Below are 21,774 nucleotides of genomic sequence, written 5' to 3'. Positions count from 1 at the left end.
GGGGATATTCTCCTTGAGATAGAGATGATGATTTTAATTACTACTTATCTACATTACCTGACAGTGGCTCCGGCCTTGCCTAACAATAGACAGAGGCCAAGCGACTTTGGAGAGTTTTATTACAACCTGATCTATCTCATACTTGTCAAAACGTAAACAAAATAAATAAGATCAATCAAGGAGTATCTATGAGTTGACACGAGTCAGTGTGAATTGCTTTTTTCTTGAACTATATCCGCATTATATATGGCCCTTGTTTAGTATACAAGGGGAGTAAAATAGTAACATCAAAATCGCGTACGGTAAATCTACGACTTCTGTACCCATTATGTCTGAAAACGTTAGGCTTTCGCATTAAAGTTCCTCGTCACTGTTAATCAAAAACTCATCCTCGCTTTCATTTTTATTCTTCTTTGTGGAAGCGTTGACTTTAGTAGGGGTAGCGTTCAGTGGCTCTGGTGGTAATGGTTGCCATTTCCTCTTGGTCTTCTCTTTGTTCTCTGGGGTGTCTATGTAGGTAGTCTCAGCAACAACTTTGTCCTTTTTACCTTCTTGAGGCTTCACTTCTTCGCTGTCTTTCTTGGAGTCATTGCTTCTAGCTCTGGATGGCAACTGGGGTGGCACTTCCTCGTCCTCGTCCTCACCAAATTCTTCGTCTCTCAGAGAAATACCGCCTTCAACATCATCCGTAGCACTAGCGCCGAAGGAATTAAATCTATGTCTAGCGTTTAATCTTTGTTCATCACCCCTTCTGTAGCCTGGGTCTTGAACACCTCTCCTCTGGCGACGCTCTTGTTGTTCGACGTAGGTCCCGTAATCCTCGTCTAGGTCTCTTCCATGTGAATCATCCTGGTAATAAGCGGAATCGTTCTCTTCACCTTCACCAATGAAGTTCTTCTTGACACCGTTAAACCAAGTTCCAACTTTCGTAGCCGTTTCTTGCAACGATCCCTTGGCCCTCGCAGTAATCTCTGGGAGATCCTTCTCTACAAATTGAGACCACGAGTCCTCCTCCAGGTCGTCATTGTTGTATCTCTCGTAGTTTCTACCAGCTTCACGCTCGTTGTGATGGCGACGCTCGCCCCTGCGCTTGCGGTTGTACTCCTTGTCCAATTGACGGGCCAGCATCTCATCTTGTTCCAATTGCGTCTGCTTTCTCCTTGGGGGTAAAGATGGGTTCTGTTGCACTGGCTCACGAGGCAACTCTATATCTTTACCGGATTCGGGATCAGACAAAAACAGCAATGCATTGAAAGCTGGGTCTAGGGCACCTTGCGATGCAATTATGACAGCCTTCACGTACTGCTCCTCTATGTTAGGGAACGCCTCTTTCAGTTGCAACAGCAGTGGGTTCTCGACTTTCTTAGTGGTTGTGTCTTCTGTAATGTCCTTCTTGGCAGAATCACCGACATCTTCCTTAACTTCTTCCAAGTCTTCTTCCTTTGCCTCGTCCTTGTCCTGCTTCACCTCGACTGGTTCTTCAATTGGCTCTTGTTGCTTTGAATCAAGATCCTCGCCTGTTTCTTTCTCCAGCACTGGTTTATCCTCAGCCTTTTCGGCCTTCTGTGACTTCTTGCCCATGTTTGTCCGATATTCTTCCTGGCACTGGCTTTGATCTCTATGAAAAGAAGCAAGCACTAGCTAATTAATACTCGATTGCTGTCGATAGCCACTTGTCATGAAACATTTGACGCTCAAAGGTAGAAACAGTTGGGAGACAAGTTAGAAGGGAGGGGCGAGCTTCACCAGCGAGTTTCTCCCCTTAAGGATAATCAGAGAAGATGGCTTCTTCAGAACCCAAAAAACGTGGGAAAAACACGACAAGTCACGTTTTTATATCTATGTATACGATAACGTGGTCACATGAATTTGATACATTCATACGCTACAAACGTGATGTATTCGTTAAGTAATACATCCGGTGTTGTGTGTGCATGTAATACGTAAATATCACCTGCCATTCTCGTATTACAGAACAAAGTCTTTTCATTTGTGCCAATTTGTCCCACAAGATGCCACGTCAGCATGGCGAGTTACAGGGCTGCTTGAAACCAGCCATAGCAAAAGACAACAGTGAGTCAGTACAGTATGCTTCTAGCTTCTTTACTGTCTCACAGAACTTCTTTGATGGATGGAGAAAGAAGCAGCTGTAGGGAGTACTCGCAACATCTGTTACATTTCAGACTAGTTCGGAGAGACTGCTTTCCTGGATTCTCTTGTATATGTATCTGTGCTGGAACTGGCCACGTCGATCCCTATAAAGCTGTATAGAACGCTTGGACAAAGTCTATTCTGCAGCACAGATCTGATATGAACTGCAAAAGTACATGTAAATCTTATACAAAACAAGTAGAGCACTAACAGCGGGAGCGTCAATCAGTTTGGCAAAGCCCTGGTTTGGACATCAGCACTTTAATACTGAGTATATATACGGGAAAGCGTAATTAAAAGAACAATAATTATCTAAAACCTATAAAAAAAGAGTAATATTGAGCTATGGTACATTAACTATGGTTTTAATTAAGATTATTTTCATTGAGTGTTCTCTATAATTGCTTTTGGGTTTTGCTTGTTTGTTGGAAATTTTATTAGAGTAATTTACATTGGAAAATGCTGATAAAACAAAATTGGGATGTCGCAAGCGCGATTGTTCATCGTTTTGACAAGACTAGATGTTCAAAATTAACATTATGAGAACCATTGATAGAGAACCCCATTTCATAGAGATTTGTGAGGCGGAGCCCTTATATGTGTCAGATATACTGTTGGTATGGCCAGGCGCCCCTGAAAAAATTGATTGACTGGCAGATGGTATGATGGAATTGCCTTCTAGTGTCGTGGTGCTTCTGCTGGATGATGAAGAATTTAAATCATTAGATGATGAAGAATGTCTAGCACTATTTCCTGCTGCAGGTTGTGGTTGAGCTACATTAGTTGGTCTATTAGAAGTACTTGGTTCGCCTAAAGTTGGGTATTGTTGAATAGTGACAGTATTTCCATTGCTATCAGTAGTGGTGATGTGTGAAACAACTACAGTGGTTGGCTTACCACCAGAAGTGATGACAGTGGTGTGATCAATGGATCCACTTCCAACTGGCAACGTCGTTTCAATTACAGTTGAGTGGCCATTGCTGTCAGTAGTGGTGATGTGTGAAACAACTACAGTGGTTGGCTTACCACCAGAAGTGATGACAGTGGTGTGATCATTGGATCCACTTCCAACTGGCAACGTCGTTTCAATTACAGTTGAGTGGCCATTGCTGTCAGTAGTGGTGATGTGTGAAACAACTACAGTGGTTGGCTTACCACCCGAAGTGATGACAGTAGTATGATCACCTAAAAATGTATATGGAGCGTCAGGCAATTTGTAGTCACGAGTGGCATTGAACAGAGTGCTGCTGGTAACAATGTCTCCCTTCTCATCAACTGTGATGAAGAATGAGATCCAGTCGCTCTCAACATAGTCGGACGCAGTAGTGGCGGTCACAGTCAAAGGTGGAGCGCTGTACGTGCTGGTGCTGCTCGTGGTGATCAACCCACCAAACTCGTTGGTGGTGGTCCAGTAAGATACAACCTCGTAGTTCGTCATGTTGTTCTCAAGAACAACTGTGTGCGTCTCCACTGGAGGTGCAGGGCCAAACGAAGTGTGTGGGGCCTCAGGCAACTTGTAGTCACGAGTGGCATTGAACAGAGTGCTGCTGGTAACAATGTCTCCCTTCTCATCAACTGTGATGAAGAATGAGATCCAGTCGCTCTCAACATAGTCAGACGCAGTAGTGGCGGTCACAGTCAAAGGTGGAGCGCTGTACGTGCTGGTGCTGCTCGTGGTGATCAACCCACCAAACTCGTTGGTGGTGGTCCAGTAAGATACAACCTCGTAGTTCGTCATGTTGTTCTCAAGAACAACTGTGTGCGTCTCCACTGGAGGTGCAGGGCCAAACGAAGTGTGTGGGGCCTCAGGCAACTTGTAGTCACGAGTGGCATTGAACAGAGTGCTGCTGGTAACAATGTCTCCCTTCTCATCAACTGTGATGAAGAATGAGATCCAGTCGCTCTCAACATAGTCAGACGCAGTAGTGGCGGTCACAGTCAAAGGTGGAGCGCTGTACGTGCTGGTGCTGCTCGTGGTGATCAACCCACCAAACTCGTTGGTGGTGGTCCAGTAAGATACAACCTCGTAGTTCGTCATGTTGTTCTCAAGAACAACTGTGTGCGTCTCCACTGGAGGTGCAGGGCCAAACGAAGTGTGTGGGGCCTCAGGCAACTTGTAGTCACGAGTGGCATTGAACAGAGTGCTGCTGGTAACAATGTCTCCCTTCTCATCAACTGTGATGAAGAATGAGATCCAGTCGCTCTCAACATAGTCAGACGCAGTAGTGGCGGTCACAGTCAAAGGTGGAGCGCTGTACGTGCTGGTGCTGCTCGTGGTGATCAACCCACCAAACTCGTTGGTGGTGGTCCAGTAAGATACAACCTCGTAGTTCGTCATGTTGTTCTCAAGAACAACTGTGTGCGTCTCCACTGGAGGTGCAGGGCCAAACGAAGTGTGTGGGGCCTCAGGCAACTTGTAGTCACGAGTGGCATTGAACAGAGTGCTGCTGGTAACAATGTCTCCCTTCTCATCAACTGTGATGAAGAATGAGATCCAGTCGCTCTCAACATAGTCAGACGCAGTAGTGGCGGTCACAGTCAAAGGTGGAGCGCTGTACGTGCTGGTGCTGCTCGTGGTGATCAACCCACCAAACTCGTTGGTGGTGGTCCAGTAAGATACAACCTCGTAGTTCGTCATGTTGTTCTCAAGAACAACTGTGTGCGTCTCCACTGGAGGTGCAGGGCCAAACGAAGTGTGTGGGGCCTCAGGCAACTTGTAGTCACGAGTGGCATTGAACAGAGTGCTGCTGGTAACAATGTCTCCCTTCTCATCAACTGTGATGAAGAATGAGATCCAGTCGCTCTCAACATAGTCAGACGCAGTAGTGGCGGTCACAGTCAAAGGTGGAGCGCTGTACGTGCTGGTGCTGCTCGTGGTGATCAACCCACCAAACTCGTTGGTGGTGGTCCAGTAAGATACAACCTCGTAGTTCGTCATGTTGTTCTCAAGAACAACTGTGTGCGTCTCCACTGGAGGTGCAGGGCCAAACGAAGTGTGTGGGGCCTCAGGCAACTTGTAGTCACGAGTGGCATTGAACAGAGTGCTGCTGGTAACAATGTCTCCCTTCTCATCAACTGTGATGAAGAATGAGATCCAGTCGCTCTCAACATAGTCAGACGCAGTAGTGGCGGTCACAGTCAAAGGTGGAGCGCTGTACGTGCTGGTGCTGCTCGTGGTGATCAACCCACCAAACTCGTTGGTGGTGGTCCAGTAAGATACAACCTCGTAGTTCGTCATGTTGTTCTCAAGAACAACTGTGTGCGTCTCCACTGGAGGTGCAGGGCCAAACGAAGTGTGTGGGGCCTCAGGCAACTTGTAGTCACGAGTGGCATTGAACAGAGTGCTGCTGGTAACAATGTCTCCCTTCTCATCAACTGTGATGAAGAATGAGATCCAGTCGCTCTCAACATAGTCAGGCGCAGTAGTGGCGGTCACAGTCAAAGGTGGAGCGCTGTACGTGCTGGTGCTGCTCGTGGTGATCAACCCACCAAACTCGTTGGTGGTGGTCCAGTAAGATACAACCTCGTAGTTCGTCATGTTGTTCTCAAGAACAACTGTGTGCGTCTCCACTGGAGGTGCAGGGCCAAACGAAGTGTGTGGGGCCTCAGGCAACTTGTAGTCACGAGTGGCATTGAACAGAGTGCTGCTGGTAACAATGTCTCCCTTCTCATCAACTGTGATGAAGAATGAGATCCAGTCGCTCTCAACATAGTCAGACGCAGTAGTGGCGGTCACAGTCAAAGGTGGAGCGCTGTACGTGCTGGTGCTGCTCGTGGTGATCAACCCACCAAACTCGTTGGTGGTGGTCCAGTAAGATACAACCTCGTAGTTCGTCATGTTGTTCTCAAGAACAACTGTGTGCGTCTCCACTGGAGGTGCAGGGCCAAACGAAGTGTGTGGGGCCTCAGGCAACTTGTAGTCACGAGTGGCATTGAACAGAGTGCTGCTGGTAACAATGTCTCCCTTCTCATCAACTGTGATGAAGAATGAGATCCAGTCGCTCTCAACATAGTCAGACGCAGTAGTGGCGGTCACAGTCAAAGGTGGAGCGCTGTACGTGCTGGTGCTGCTCGTGGTGATCAACCCACCAAACTCGTTGGTGGTGGTCCAGTAAGATACAACCTCGTAGTTCGTCATGTTGTTCTCAAGAACAACTGTGTGCGTCTCCACTGGAGGTGCAGGGCCAAACGAAGTGTGTGGGGCCTCAGGCAACTTGTAGTCACGAGTGGCATTGAACAGAGTGCTGCTGGTAACAATGTCTCCCTTCTCATCAACTGTGATGAAGAATGAGATCCAGTCGCTCTCAACATAGTCAGACGCAGTAGTGGCGGTCACAGTCAAAGGTGGAGCGCTGTACGTGCTGGTGCTGCTCGTGGTGATCAACCCACCAAACTCGTTGGTGGTGGTCCAGTAAGATACAACCTCGTAGTTCGTCATGTTGTTCTCAAGAACAACTGTGTGCGTCTCCACTGGAGGTGCAGGGCCAAACGAAGTGTGTGGGGCCTCAGGCAACTTGTAGTCACGAGTGGCATTGAACAGAGTGCTGCTGGTAACAATGTCTCCCTTCTCATCAACTGTGATGAAGAATGAGATCCAGTCGCTCTCAACATAGTCAGACGCAGTAGTGGCGGTCACAGTCAAAGGTGGAGCGCTGTACGTGCTGGTGCTGCTCGTGGTGATCAACCCACCAAACTCGTTGGTGGTGGTCCAGTAAGATACAACCTCGTAGTTCGTCATGTTGTTCTCAAGAACAACTGTGTGCGTCTCCACTGGAGGTGCAGGGCCAAACGAAGTGTGTGGGGCCTCAGGCAACTTGTAGTCACGAGTGGCATTGAACAGAGTGCTGCTGGTAACAATGTCTCCCTTCTCATCAACTGTGATGAAGAATGAGATCCAGTCGCTCTCAACATAGTCAGACGCAGTAGTGGCGGTCACAGTCAAAGGTGGAGCGCTGTACGTGCTGGTGCTGCTCGTGGTGATCAACCCACCAAACTCGTTGGTGGTGGTCCAGTAAGATACAACCTCGTAGTTCGTCATGTTGTTCTCAAGAACAACTGTGTGCGTCTCCACTGGAGGTGCAGGGCCAAACGAAGTGTGTGGGGCCTCAGGCAACTTGTAGTCACGAGTGGCATTGAACAGAGTGCTGCTGGTAACAATGTCTCCCTTCTCATCAACTGTGATGAAGAATGAGATCCAGTCGCTCTCAACATAGTCAGACGCAGTAGTGGCGGTCACAGTCAAAGGTGGAGCGCTGTACGTGCTGGTGCTGCTCGTGGTGATCAACCCACCAAACTCGTTGGTGGTGGTCCAGTAAGATACAACCTCGTAGTTCGTCATGTTGTTCTCAAGAACAACTGTGTGCGTCTCCACTGGAGGTGCAGGGCCAAACGAAGTGTGTGGGGCCTCAGGCAACTTGTAGTCACGAGTGGCATTGAACAGAGTGCTGCTGGTAACAATGTCTCCCTTCTCATCAACTGTGATGAAGAATGAGATCCAGTCGCTCTCAACATAGTCAGGCGCAGTAGTGGCGGTCACAGTCAAAGGTGGAGCGCTGTACGTGCTGGTGCTGCTCGTGGTGATCAACCCACCAAACTCGTTGGTGGTGGTCCAGTAAGATACAACCTCGTAGTTCGTCATGTTGTTCTCAAGAACAACTGTGTGCGTCTCCACTGGAGGTGCAGGGCCAAACGAAGTGTGTGGGGCCTCAGGCAACTTGTAGTCACGAGTGGCATTGAACAGAGTGCTGCTGGTAACAATGTCTCCCTTCTCATCAACTGTGATGAAGAATGAGATCCAGTCGCTCTCAACATAGTCAGACGCAGTAGTGGCGGTCACAGTCAAAGGTGGAGCGCTGTACGTGCTGGTGCTGCTCGTGGTGATCAACCCACCAAACTCGTTGGTGGTGGTCCAGTAAGATACAACCTCGTAGTTCGTCATGTTGTTCTCAAGAACAACTGTGTGCGTCTCCACTGGAGGTGCAGGGCCAAACGAAGTGTGTGGGGCCTCAGGCAACTTGTAGTCACGAGTGGCATTGAACAGAGTGCTGCTGGTAACAATGTCTCCCTTCTCATCAACTGTGATGAAGAATGAGATCCAGTCGCTCTCAACATAGTCAGACGCAGTAGTGGCGGTCACAGTCAAAGGTGGAGCGCTGTACGTGCTGGTGCTGCTCGTGGTGATCAACCCACCAAACTCGTTGGTGGTGGTCCAGTAAGATACAACCTCGTAGTTCGTCATGTTGTTCTCAAGAACAACTGTGTGCGTCTCCACTGGAGGTGCAGGGCCAAACGAAGTGTGTGGGGCCTCAGGCAACTTGTAGTCACGAGTGGCATTGAACAGAGTGCTGCTGGTAACAATGTCTCCCTTCTCATCAACTGTGATGAAGAATGAGATCCAGTCGCTCTCAACATAGTCAGACGCAGTAGTGGCGGTCACAGTCAAAGGTGGAGCGCTGTACGTGCTGGTGCTGCTCGTGGTGATCAACCCACCAAACTCGTTGGTGGTGGTCCAGTAAGATACAACCTCGTAGTTCGTCATGTTGTTCTCAAGAACAACTGTGTGCGTCTCCACTGGAGGTGCAGGGCCAAACGAAGTGTGTGGGGCCTCAGGCAACTTGTAGTCACGAGTGGCATTGAACAGAGTGCTGCTGGTAACAATGTCTCCCTTCTCATCAACTGTGATGAAGAATGAGATCCAGTCGCTCTCAACATAGTCAGACGCAGTAGTGGCGGTCACAGTCAAAGGTGGAGCGCTGTACGTGCTGGTGCTGCTCGTGGTGATCAACCCACCAAACTCGTTGGTGGTGGTCCAGTAAGATACAACCTCGTAGTTCGTCATGTTGTTCTCAAGAACAACTGTGTGCGTCTCCACTGGAGGTGCAGGGCCAAACGAAGTGTGTGGGGCCTCAGGCAACTTGTAGTCACGAGTGGCATTGAACAGAGTGCTGCTGGTAACAATGTCTCCCTTCTCATCAACTGTGATGAAGAATGAGATCCAGTCGCTCTCAACATAGTCAGACGCAGTAGTGGCGGTCACAGTCAAAGGTGGAGCGCTGTACGTGCTGGTGCTGCTCGTGGTGATCAACCCACCAAACTCGTTGGTGGTGGTCCAGTAAGATACAACCTCGTAGTTCGTCATGTTGTTCTCAAGAACAACTGTGTGCGTCTCCACTGGAGGTGCAGGGCCAAACGAAGTGTGTGGGGCCTCAGGCAACTTGTAGTCACGAGTGGCATTGAACAGAGTGCTGCTGGTAACAATGTCTCCCTTCTCATCAACTGTGATGAAGAATGAGATCCAGTCGCTCTCAACATAGTCAGACGCAGTAGTGGCGGTCACAGTCAAAGGTGGAGCGCTGTACGTGCTGGTGCTGCTCGTGGTGATCAACCCACCAAACTCGTTGGTGGTGGTCCAGTAAGATACAACCTCGTAGTTCGTCATGTTGTTCTCAAGAACAACTGTGTGCGTCTCCACTGGAGGTGCAGGGCCAAACGAAGTGTGTGGGGCCTCAGGCAACTTGTAGTCACGAGTGGCATTGAACAGAGTGCTGCTGGTAACAATGTCTCCCTTCTCATCAACTGTGATGAAGAATGAGATCCAGTCGCTCTCAACATAGTCAGACGCAGTAGTGGCGGTCACAGTCAAAGGTGGAGCGCTGTACGTGCTGGTGCTGCTCGTGGTGATCAACCCACCAAACTCGTTGGTGGTGGTCCAGTAAGATACAACCTCGTAGTTCGTCATGTTGTTCTCAAGAACAACTGTGTGCGTCTCCACTGGAGGTGCAGGGCCAAACGAAGTGTGTGGGGCCTCAGGCAACTTGTAGTCACGAGTGGCATTGAACAGAGTGCTGCTGGTAACAATGTCTCCCTTCTCATCAACTGTGATGAAGAATGAGATCCAGTCGCTCTCAACATAGTCAGACGCAGTAGTGGCGGTCACAGTCAAAGGTGGAGGACTGTACTTCGTAGTGGTACTTGTTGTGATCACTTTGCCGTTCTCATCAACAGTAGTGTAGTATGATATCACATCATATTCAGTAACTTCGTTGCCTAGATCAACGATCTTCGTCTCAGGTCCAGGAGCTGGATCATAACTGATTGAAGACGAAATAATCTTGCTGTCAGTAATAATCTTACCGTCTCCATCAACTGTGATGAAGTACGAGTACACATCAACTATGTGCTCGTGGTTCTCATAGATAGTAATAGTCGATACTGGTGGTGGACTGAACTTGTCAACTGTACTCGTTGTGATCACTTTGCCGTTCTCATCAACAGTAGTGTAGTATGATATCACATCATATTCAGTAACTTCGTTGCCTAGATCAACGATCTTCGTCTCAGGTCCAGGAGCTGGATCATAACTGATTGAAGACGAAATAATCTTGCTGTCAGTAATAATCTTACCGTCTCCATCAACTGTGATGAAGTACGAGTACACATCAACTATGTGCTCGTGGTTCTCATAGATAGTAATAGTCGATACTGGTGGTGGACTGAACTTGTCCACTGTACTCGTTGTGATCACTTTGCCGTTCTCATCAACAGTAGTGTAGTATGATATCACATCATATTCAGTAACTTCGTTGCCCAGATCAACGATCTTCGTCTCAGGTCCCGGAGCTGGATCATAACTGATTGTTGAGGAAACCAATTTGCTTTCCGTTATAATCTTTCCTTCTCCATCAACAGTAATGTAGTACGAATAAACCTCTTGAATGTGTTCATGGTTCTGGTAGATGGTTACTGTGGTAGGGGCAGGTGGAGAATAACTTAAAATAGTAGTTGCAGTATACTCAGCACCTTGATCATTTGTGGCAATGAAATAGGAATAGACATCATATATGGTCACATCATTCTCAACAAGTAAAGATGTGGTGCCTTTTGGAAATGGTGGAATGATAGTCGACGTTGTAGTGATGGTTACCAATTGGTTATCACTGGTAGTTGAGATATAAGAAACGACAACTTCGTGTTCTACACCTTTCTCAGTGATTGTTTTTGTTTCTGGAGATGGTAATGGTGGAACGCTCACACCAGAATATACAATTGTGTAAATCTGATGCTGTTGACCATCCAATGGCGAGGTAACTGGGTTACTAACAGGTGAAGCGATAAAACCGAATGGGTCCAAATTAGTTCCTAGTACAAGGCTAATATCTTGCCCATTCACTTTAATTGTGAGGATACCAGTGATACTATCATAGCTGGTACTTGTTACTGGTGTAGTTACAGCGAACAGATTCTGTCCACCAAATTTACCGAAATTAACTGTGAAAGGCTTCGTCAATTTTGTGGTGTCGAAAACGATCACTGAACCTTCCGTTTGGATAACTTTTTGGCCACTAATGTCGGTGTTACTAGGGTCATCAAACCACAGTGTGGTAGCTAAGCCCAGTTCGATACTACCTGAACCTAAGATGGACTGACTCACGGCAAAACCTGAGTTGTACTGGACACTTATCTTACCGTTGTTTGTAATAGTACCGCTGGATTTCAAGTATGCATTTTCGATACCATCAAAGGTCATAGACCCATCATTCACAATACTCTCGGTTGTTGATATCAGTGTGACTTGGTTAGCACCGTATTGCACACCGTTCTGAGTACCTTTGAAATACATGGTACCTTCATTCTTGAAATTCGCGACGTTGAACATGTACGAGGGAGTGGTGACTGAGTTACATGTAACATCGACTTCACCACTGTTTATGAAGTCCCCGTTGGAGACAACTAACTTTTGCTCGGCGTCGGAACCTACTGTATCTGCAAAGACCAGCGTACCGGCATTATTCAGACCGTTAGTGAACTGTAGGGTATCCGCATTCACGGTGTACTTGACGTCCTTTAATATACTCACAGGCTCAGAGTACAGCACGTCGGTGCTAGCGGTCTGGTCCGCTGATATTGTAACATCAGCCCGTACCGACCGTACTAGTATTTGCAGGAAAAAAAATATGATGAAAGAAGGATTCATTATTATTTGTATGTCCTTTTATATAAATTTTTTTTTCTTGGTTTGTAGTCTTGTCCTCGCTGGGTACTTCCAGATCTTGGATTTTCCTTAGAAAAAGCGGTAGCAAATTAATTAAAGTAGCCGCCGACTTCTCACAGACTAAAGTTTTTTGGGCAGACACACACACACGGCTGCGTACAGAATGCAATTGTGTAATCCGCTGAGGGCGAAGAAATGCGAAAGTGTGACCAAAAAACAAAAAAAAAGGGAGTTTTTAGCGCCTTAGAGTAGATGCGGTCTGCGTGTAAACAAATGGGGATGTGCTTCTAAACGCGGAGCTATCTTGTAGTAAGTTGATGTTTCTACTACTTTATCTCTTGCGCCTGGTATAACCACAAGTATAACCACAAATATAAGCAGGATTCAGTAACTATTTTTTTAGTCTTACTTTTATGAGAAAGATAACTAGTTTGAATATGACCTTGCTTTGGTGTTTTGTGGGAAGGGGAGATTAGCAAAAAAAAAATCAAGTTCTTGAGAATTCAAAAAAAGCTTAGTATTGATTATCTTTATAACTTGTGTGCTATCTCTTGAATGCTATTATTCTTTGATGCTGGTGGAAATGTAAGTAAAAGGTTGGAATAAAATGTGCTTTTGGGGGGTAGTTTTGAAAGTTGAAATAAATGCAAGAGCAAAATCAGCAAATTTAAAGAAAGAGTTAAAAAAAATATATGTGGAGAAGTATGTTTTAACTTTATATAATCACAAGGGAGTTTAAGCTTCCAGTCTTACAAGATATATATAATCATTCAATGGAGTTGTGAAAGAGAAAAAAGTTTTTTTCTCCCTCATTTCGATATAATTCTGTTCTTACAAGTTATTCCGATTGACATCGATCCCAGCTTATTTAACTTGGTTTCCCCCTACCATTCACAATAGATGAGTGATGCGATGGATGGGACGGGGCAGGAGAGGCACACAGTGAAAGATCTAGTAAAATTCTTGTTTGTGTTTTTTTTTTTGGTTGTTGTATTTTAATTTCCCTTTTCTGCTATTGTGGGACTGTTCATCTTTTCTACTATTGTGCACACTAAACCGCAGGAGTTATTATTTTTTTCACACCTATTGAATGGTTTGTTATTTAGTAGCTTTTGTCTTTGTTTTTTGTTTGGTCAACTAGAAATCTATCGCTTAATTAATTTTAAAGAAAAGATGGCTAGGTCTCGAGAACTGTTAAGCCATATCTGTGTTGTTTGTGCAGGTGTTTGTTTGCAGTGTGTATTACTAAATCATCGAAAACCGTTAATTATGGGCTAATCAGCAAGAACTTTCACGAAAAAATTGGTAATGCTGAATCAGAGAAGCTACAGGCATTGTAGGTGCCAATTAGATAGTCTTAGAGAACAAAGAACAAAGAACAAAAAAAAAAAAAAAATTCATTATTGTTCATCTGGTTGAAATAGTAAGACACCTTTGGTTGAAGCCCTACAGGTGTTTCTGGATATCTCACCTTGACAAAAAAGTGAAAGAAGAAAAGAATGAATGCTAGGAAAAGTTCCGTCATCGAATAGAGGCCGTTACAACGACGGATGATGGCAGAACCCATTCTATTACAGATTCCCGTTGCTTGAAAGAAGTATTTGGGAAGCTCCCCCCCCCAAAAAAAACTAAGAATATACCGCAGAAACTGACAAAATTGTATGGATCGGGAGTAATTCCAGTAAAAAAATTGAGAAGCCAGTTTTGAAGTGTGGAACAAGGTGATGGGTTAGGCATTGATGTAGACCATCAGGACACCACCCTCAAACAAAGGCCTGTCGAAGAATTTCTTTCCTTTTTTTTGTTCCTTCCTTTGTAGGAATCCGGAAGCGGCTTGCAAGAACAAAAAGGAGATTGAGAGATCGGGGGGGTCCCCGGGGATTTCTAGCCTCATCGAGTATTTATATTTCCTGTATCCGGCCGTTACAAAAACAAAATGTGGTACTTCCGAATACGAGATCTTGGAGACCAAGCCATAGCACTGCAAGGTATGCTTCCATTTCTAGGGATCAAATAAAGATGTAAACAAAAGAAAAGGTGTACTTATGTTTGCTTCTCTACTAGAGTTTCTACATGGGGGGGTGGAAGGTGACCATCTCTTAGGAGCAGAGAAGGGGAGAATGGGTGGCAAAGATAAATGATTCTTTGAGGCTGATAGGGACATTAAAAGGAAAAGTCAGATGCTCAGTGAATGGGCTCTAGGACAGATGTTATGGGGAATGAAAGGAATGGATTCAATCTGAAATACTAGCCGTGCCACAGTCCCGTCTCTGTGCTTGCTGGTCAGCTTGCTTTTTACTTGGGTAAACAGGGGATGAGAAAATATGTCCAAAATAGGAAAATATGTGTACACAGAGAAACATACTCACAAGCTCATTAGTCATACAAAAAAAGAAATTTACATAACCTTATCCTATTGGATAGTACTAATGTCCACGGCATTTTATTCGTGGCAATAGAGCCATTGAGTGGAAGCCCTAAGAGATTCCCTGACCAAGAGTGTAGTGATAAAGTATCTTTGCTGGTTCACAATCCCCCCCTCCCCCGTGGGTGTCTTCAGGAAAAAAAATTGCGACAAAGTGGCAATACAGATCACTTCCAGTCCAGAGCCAGAACAAAGTGAGATGTTGCTGTAAACATGCGCAGGGAACAATGGTATTGATCTGTATTGCCCAAGAAACTGCTGCATTAGGACATACAGTGAGTCCTTTAACAAAAGCTTATCCCCTCTTTTATTTCATATCACTTCTATGTATACGGGTATTTCCCACGACATATTAATGTTAAAGATGAGATAGTCCATCCACCCCCAGAATTCCTCTGAGGAGCATTTTCACATGTCTGGAAAATCTACCGATTGTGCACTCCTCTCTCTCTCCATCCCTCTCTCATTCTGACCTTAGTTTGGTCTTCCATGCGTTTATCTCGTAAATGCCGCAAAATATTAAAGATTAACAGATTTTCTGTGTAGGAGAGAGAAACAAAAATGACTACACACACACACACACATCTCTAATTTATCCAGTACAGTCTCTAGTCTGAAGAATCCTGCACAACGAGAAAAATAAAAAAGTGTTGATCCGGGATCTGTTAAGCTTCAAATCTTTAGAAATTAGAGTGCCGGGAGAATCATAGTCATTTTGTTTCGGGAATCTAAATAAAGAAGAAATAGGGATCTCCTTTTTCAGAGTAGTCTATCGGTATATCAACTTTCCTTCCTTTTCCCTTTTTGGGTAGATAAAATATCACTTGTTACTCAATCTTAAGAGCATCTCGTGTGTGGGTAGATTAATCGTCTCTGCAAGACAACCCGGTAATAAGACTGGAGACTGAGATGCGATTACGTGAAACTGATGGCAAATGTTGAGAATTTTGACGAATGACACTTTACTGTTTGAAATAGAAGATGAATATCTCTCAATCTAGAATTTCTGGGAGAAAAACCTCGCACGGGGAACAATTGAATAGGAAAAGAATAATCTACAATTGCTGTGACATTCCAGCAATTTGAAGTTTCATTTTCATTTTCACCTTGAGGTATTCACGACAATTATGGACTTTTTCAAATGGTGATGTCACTTGTACAACAAACTGTTGCTATAATTAGGATCGGGCTACCGCTTCAACCATGATTATGGTCTTTCACATGAAATTTTGGGATGAGGTAGTTAATTCCTTATATTGCGAGACTTAACTATACATCGTAAGATATATGCACCATTTTGTTATACTATCAAGAAATAACTACTTCATGTAGAAAAGAGATCAAACATCGGGTTTTACCGCCAATTTGGTGAATAAATTTATTGTCATTATATACGTGTAGTTTATGTTTTGGTAGTCAAATATAGTCTCCAGCACCAGTGATCTTTACCTCTGGACTTCTTGAGCACAGCTGTAGAATACTAACAATTACAATGAGCCCCATAAAAACAAAAAGTAAAGAATACCATTGTCTCACAAATAAATACACTGAGCCCCTTGTTGTCGAAAGAAGATATCCTACGATATTTTGCCGAACACACTTGATATATTAAAATATAAGTTCTATTTAACCCGCCTACTCATCGTACAAACGATTGTTGCTGATTGTTAATGAAAAAAAAATATTAGATCCATTAATTACTGCTAACATTCGAGTATGTTTTTTATTACCTTAAAATCGCAATGCTAATATTAGTGAATCTACATCGGGAGTTTAATTCTTCAAGTTAAAGAGACGATATAACATCTAGGTCAAATTGCACAAGACCACTCTACATAATCACAAAAAAGAAACTTATTTCTAGTAAAATCTATAATGCATCTTTTCCTTGTACAAATTATGTAAAATATTATTTATAGTTTGTACATTGTAAAGGGAATCCTGAATGTAAAATAAAACAACCAAGTATTGAAACATTTGCATTCATAGGGTCATAGCCCTGAATGTCTTGTCCACAAGTTCCTTCACTTTCTTATATGAAACTACAGCAGTATTCAGCTCATCAGGAGTGACTAATAGTATATTTTCCTCAACTCCAGCATCAAGTTTATTCAAACATCTCAGCACATGGGTCAGGTCAGTGACTGGTTTCCCTGTATTTGGATCAATTTGATGAAACACGTAGTCATAGAATAGAACGATGACAAATTTGTCACCTGGTTCGGACCAGTTGATGTCCAAACGATTTTCAACACGACCAAAGATGAAGTTAAGTTTACATATTAGTCTGAATAAACGGCCATTCTCTAGCTCTCGCGAGAGCACATTTTCTGCATACTCTGAATATGTTTGCTGAGCTTCCATCACCTTAAATACTACATCTAAACCAATGTACTTTTCAATAATAGTTGCAACATTGACATAATCATGTAATTGTTCGAAAGCCAAAGACTTGATAAGGTTCTTCAATTTCTCAGATACTTGTGCCAAATTTGCAACATCCTTTCCATGACAATTACACATCTTGGAAGCTAGCTTGAATAAGATTTCACCAAGGTCTACAAAGTTCCTTTTCCTCAGCTTTTCCTCATTATCATCGTCTTCATTATCTTCAGGACAACACATATTCATTATGTCATACTCTGCCCCAGCTGATATTTTTATTCTACCCTTCCCAGTGAGTATGATTTTATCGCAATCAAGGTCGCCGATGTTGACACCATTAGTGTTATGAATCTCTCTCAAGCCGTTTAGTATTTGGACAGCATAACTCCAAAGTAAATCTTCAGTTACTTCAACTGTTGGATAGTTCACGAAGTGAGCTTCATATAAAGAAGTAGCATTTGGATAGTAATCATACACTATTCCTAGGGATGAATCTCCGAAGGCCGTGGTCAAGAAAAGATCTTTCAATGCAACAACATTGGATGAGTCTATCTTACTCCATTTTTGAAAAGTCTTTGAGATAATCGTAGGATCACTTATATTTACATCGTGGATTCTTCTCAGCAAATAAATACGCCCATCAACATTGGAAAATACTTTATACAATGAATTCTTGTGTTTCTTGTACCTATCCTTCACACTTGAGCGCTGATGAAAATCAAGTGGTACAAGGCCAAAATAGTCCTTGACTATATGAGGTAAATTACCTCCTGAAGGAAATAATTGTAGTGATGCAAGATTTCTCTTTACCAGTTCTTCTCGAAGGTCATTAGGTATGAATAGCATTCGTGGAGTCCTTTCATTCTCTTTTAAGGCTATTTCAAGCTGGGGCGGAGGGTCGGGTGCGTATAAATGATATTGTAAAATGCTGTGTGTTGGTGGATATATCGTAGGATACCGAAGATTCATTGGAAGACCCATATCCATAGAAGCACCATTCATACTCTGTAGTAGACCAGGCGGTTGCGGCCCCGAAGTGTTACTGAGTCCCGAAATTGAATGTATCTGTTGATCAAGCATTGGCCTGCTACCAGATGTCCCCATTGTCAGCGGCATGGATGAGTCTCTCATTAAAACATTTGGTCTTTCTTGATAGTTTTGCTGTATGGAGCCATCAAGATTCACCATATGTGATTGCTGTTGTAAACCCAAATCGGGACTTCCCATATCGTTTGGTGGCATTACCACATTAGGCATAGCCATCGATGCTGGTGATGGCACAGGAGTAGTAGAATATATGTTGGGTTGCATGAAACTCACCGGTGTACCCGCTTTTAATATAGGCCCTGGCGAACCTGCTACAGGACTTTCAAGGTATGGTGCCTGTGTCTCCTGTGTTCCATCTGCAGCTTTCGACATCGGTGTGAAACTTGCCGAGGCTTTTGCATTGAATTTCGGTACCTGTGACTTCGACCCAGTATGTGCAGTAGCATTAGGAGCACTCGTTGGGGCAGTACTACTCGGTTGAGAATTGAGGGAAGGTAAGGAACTCACTGATATCTTGGAAGGTTGTTGAATCACTCCAGATGGGGCAGGCACGGTATCTGCAACCTTGGGAGTCGAGGTAGGAGTAGCTATATCGTCATCATCATGCTTAAACGGGCATCCTTCAGTTTTCTTCTTACAAAAACCATATATGATGACATTTCGACAGGGTACATCTCGCGCCCAATCAGGGTTTATCTTGTCCATGTTCGCCCTGATAATAGATAAATCACTTTCTAAACTACCTAATCAGACACTATGAAAAATAGCTTTCTTTCTTCTTTCAACAATAGCACTAATCAAAAGCTCAAGCTAGTTCAACCACAAAACTTTATCAGTGTGATAGGTTTGATAGTAAAATCTTGACTCTTCACCTTTAAATATCTGGGGATTCGAAAAATATCAAAGCTAAAATCCTCCAGGATGTCGTGTATGTCAGTTGCCAGTACAGCTCTCGTTCAATTGTGTCTTTTGGAGATATATACAGAGCCAATACCGGTTTATATTAAAACAATTCACTATTATCATGGCCATTATTCCCAATTTTCCTTTGTTCTCACTGAAATCCGGCAAATTCGCGTTGTTCCCCGAAAATAGTGGAAAGACAAAAAGGAACACATAGCAAGTGTAGATCACGTGTGAATTGTTAACTTACTCATGTCTTAAGAGTAGAATAGTGTAATACTGTATATAGATTGCTTTCTAGAGTTGTATATCAAGTGTCTATATTCCTACTAAGTTCTCTTGTTATGCTATTTTTTTATCTCTTTTTCTTTTTTCATTTACATTTCGTTATGGTCTTGCAGATTAACTGGACCATCAGCATTTCAGCAGATGAGTTTTGCCTATTTGATGTTCTTGGCAGTCAGAGCTTGCTTGACTTGATTGTACACGTCTTCGACTGGGTGGTCGCATCTAACTTTGACGACTTTGTCCTGAGAGTCAAAGTAACGGACCACTGGCATGCTAGTCTCTTCGAAGGTGCGGAATCTCTTCTTGATGGACTCGATGTTGTCATCGGCTCTGCCGGAAGTCTTACCACGCTCTAACAGTCTCTCCAACATGACTTGCTCAGGGCACTCAAAGAACAGTGTAAATTTGCTTGGCACAATCTGTTTCTCGAAGGACAATGCCTGGTCCATCTTTCTTGGGAACCCGTCGACTAAGAATTTTGTGTAGTTCTTCTCGTAATTCTCCTTGATAGCCTTTTGCAATAGAGATAGCGTAATCTCCTGCGGCACAATAAGACCCTCCTTGATGTAGTGCTTAATCAACTCACCGAACTCAGACCCTTCACGGTTTTGCTCAGCACGAAGCAGATCACCAGCGGATAAGTGGACAAACTTGTAATCGTTGACTAGCTTGGCACACTGTGTACCTTTACCAGCACCAGGACCACCCAACACAAAGATCACAGACACCTGATCTTCGCTAAACGCTGGCCCAGCTTGCTTCTCTTGCTTGCCAGCTCTCTTCTCAGCTTCCAAAAACTCCTTTGGCTCACCTTTCTCGTTGCTCACAGAGTAGATAGTAGTACCAACCGCAAGAGCACCCAGAACCAACAACCCCCATTTCTTAACATTAACATTGGACCTCTGTGGAGGTGGGACAGTAGATTGCATTCTCATCGACAACCTCATCAAAGGAGCTGCCCTCATAGGTCTAGCTAAAGATCTCCTCAAGACTGGTCTGAACATCTCTATTGATAATAACTGTAGCAAACAAGTTTACCTAACTCACAAACTGTCAAATGCTTGCTTGTTATACAACTGGAAAGGAATTGACAGAGCTTTAAAGTAACTTTTCATTGAAGCTTCCTTTATATATTAAGGCGACATCAACGTTGAAAAAAAAAAAGCTCAAAATTTTTGATCCATTGAAACATTAACAAGTAATAGCTAATGGGTTAACTGGCAGTTAAAGAAATTACAGGATATTTATAAGTTCAGAGATACTAGTATGGATGATGATGAGCTTGTTAATTTCTTGCTGTCTGACGACATAGTCCAGAAGGCGAGTAAAAGAGAGAAGAAGTCGCGATGGCTCAGAGATAGCAATGCAGCTGCTGATCTGGTTGACACTAATAATGCTAGTCCTGCTGTAGAGGGAAAGTCTGAGAATGTGAGAAATGGGAACGATACGTTAGAGGTGGATGAGCTGGAAGTGGATCTAGATAACCTGATACTATCTTCGGGAACCGCGCATGGTACTAAGAGTAAGAGGCCAAAGAGGACAAGACTAAAGGAAACAACTGAGAATAGCAACAAAGATTTTCTCAAGCTGCTGAATGAAATAATAGATAAAGAAGTGAAAGAAGAGAGACTGATAGTGGGCAATGGCGGTTCTAGTCCCACAGATAGTGATCTTACATTGAAGAAAAAGAAGAAGAACAAGAACAAGAAGACGAAAAATACAGGAAGAAAAACAGTAGAAACCAATGCTAAAGATGATGACAGACCTTTTGAGAAAGTTATGGATATGTTTTTGAAAGATGAGAATGGAATACAAACAGAGTTACCAAAAGCTGAAGGAAATAGTACCAATGATAGCAAAGAATTGAAAGCTAAGAGGAAAAAGAGCAAGAAAAAGAAGCCAACGAAGCAAATTACCGTAGAAGAAATCCCTGAAACTCCCCAACAAACCCAAAATGCAATACATAATTCTGATGAAGACTCAAAAATTATCATACAGCGTAGGAAGAAGGATAAAAAATCAAAAAAGAAGAAGAAGGAAAAGAGCCATATCGACATTGGCAAAGGAGAAGGCAATGAGAATCATGATGAAACCTCAGATAAGACATTTAAGAAGGAAAAGAAACTTAAAGCCAAAAAACATGATGAAGATCAATTGAAACATATTGAGACTAATATGAAGATACATAATGCTGAAGATGACATAAACAACGTTACGAACTCAAATTCAACATCACATCCAAGTCTTTCTAAGAAATCCAAGAAGAAGAAAAAGAAACTAATCGAAACTGATGAACATCACGACAAGCCTGAAATATCAATAGAGAAAGAAAATGGAGGCAGCAGTATCAAAAGCAAAAAGAATCGTACCAAACAGAAAAGTAAACGATCTCATGTAAATACAGAATCCGCGCCCATTTCTGTTGAATTTTAGGAGACGTGAATACTAGAATTTATGAAAGATTTCCATTAAACATATAAGTACGCTTTTGAAAAAAATTAATGAGTTTATATATATTTGTAATATTACATCACATAATACCTGACAATTTCGTGTGAAATTTATTATTTATGCTAATTGAGTC

General features: G+C 43.5%; 5 protein-coding genes across 5 annotated transcripts; 1 reads left to right on the top strand and 4 right to left on the bottom strand.

Moving 5' to 3' along the window:
- Positions 1–354: 354 nt before the first annotated feature.
- On the bottom strand, positions 355–1,581 carry CUE5 (ubiquitin-binding protein CUE5; the record flags this gene model as incomplete). The annotated part of the gene is made up of 1 exon (XM_449204.1): positions 355–1,581. The coding sequence occupies one exon, from the start codon at positions 1,579–1,581 to the stop codon at positions 355–357; it is 1,227 nt and encodes a 408-aa protein (XP_449204.1).
- Positions 1,582–2,668: 1,087 nt separating this feature from the next.
- On the bottom strand, positions 2,669–12,124 carry GVI51_L09889 (uncharacterized protein; the record flags this gene model as incomplete). Its single annotated transcript, XM_449203.3, has 1 exon — positions 2,669–12,124. The coding sequence occupies one exon, from the start codon at positions 12,122–12,124 to the stop codon at positions 2,669–2,671; it is 9,456 nt and encodes a 3,151-aa protein (XP_449203.3).
- A 4,426-nt stretch (positions 12,125–16,550) lies between these two features.
- On the bottom strand, positions 16,551–18,704 carry PAN3 (PAN-complex poly(A)-binding subunit PAN3; the record flags this gene model as incomplete). Its single annotated transcript, XM_449202.1, has 1 exon — positions 16,551–18,704. The coding sequence occupies one exon, from the start codon at positions 18,702–18,704 to the stop codon at positions 16,551–16,553; it is 2,154 nt and encodes a 717-aa protein (XP_449202.1).
- Positions 18,705–19,342: 638 nt separating this feature from the next.
- URA6 (bifunctional uridylate/adenylate kinase) lies at positions 19,343–20,194 on the bottom strand (the record flags this gene model as incomplete). The annotated part of the gene is made up of 1 exon (XM_449201.2): positions 19,343–20,194. One exon carries the CDS (start codon positions 20,192–20,194, stop codon positions 19,343–19,345), a length of 852 nt encoding a protein of 283 aa, XP_449201.2.
- A 262-nt stretch (positions 20,195–20,456) lies between these two features.
- On the top strand, positions 20,457–21,623 carry SKA1 (Ska1p; the record flags this gene model as incomplete). The annotated part of the gene is made up of 1 exon (XM_449200.1): positions 20,457–21,623. One exon carries the CDS (start codon positions 20,457–20,459, stop codon positions 21,621–21,623), a length of 1,167 nt encoding a protein of 388 aa, XP_449200.1.
- Between the last annotated feature and the right edge of the window lie 151 nt (positions 21,624–21,774).

This window comes from Nakaseomyces glabratus, chromosome L (assembly GCF_010111755.1).
Source record: "Nakaseomyces glabratus chromosome L, complete sequence".
Taxonomy (NCBI): Eukaryota; Fungi; Ascomycota; class Saccharomycetes; order Saccharomycetales; family Saccharomycetaceae; genus Nakaseomyces; species Nakaseomyces glabratus.
This window is presented reverse-complemented; position numbering and strand designations above follow the sequence as displayed.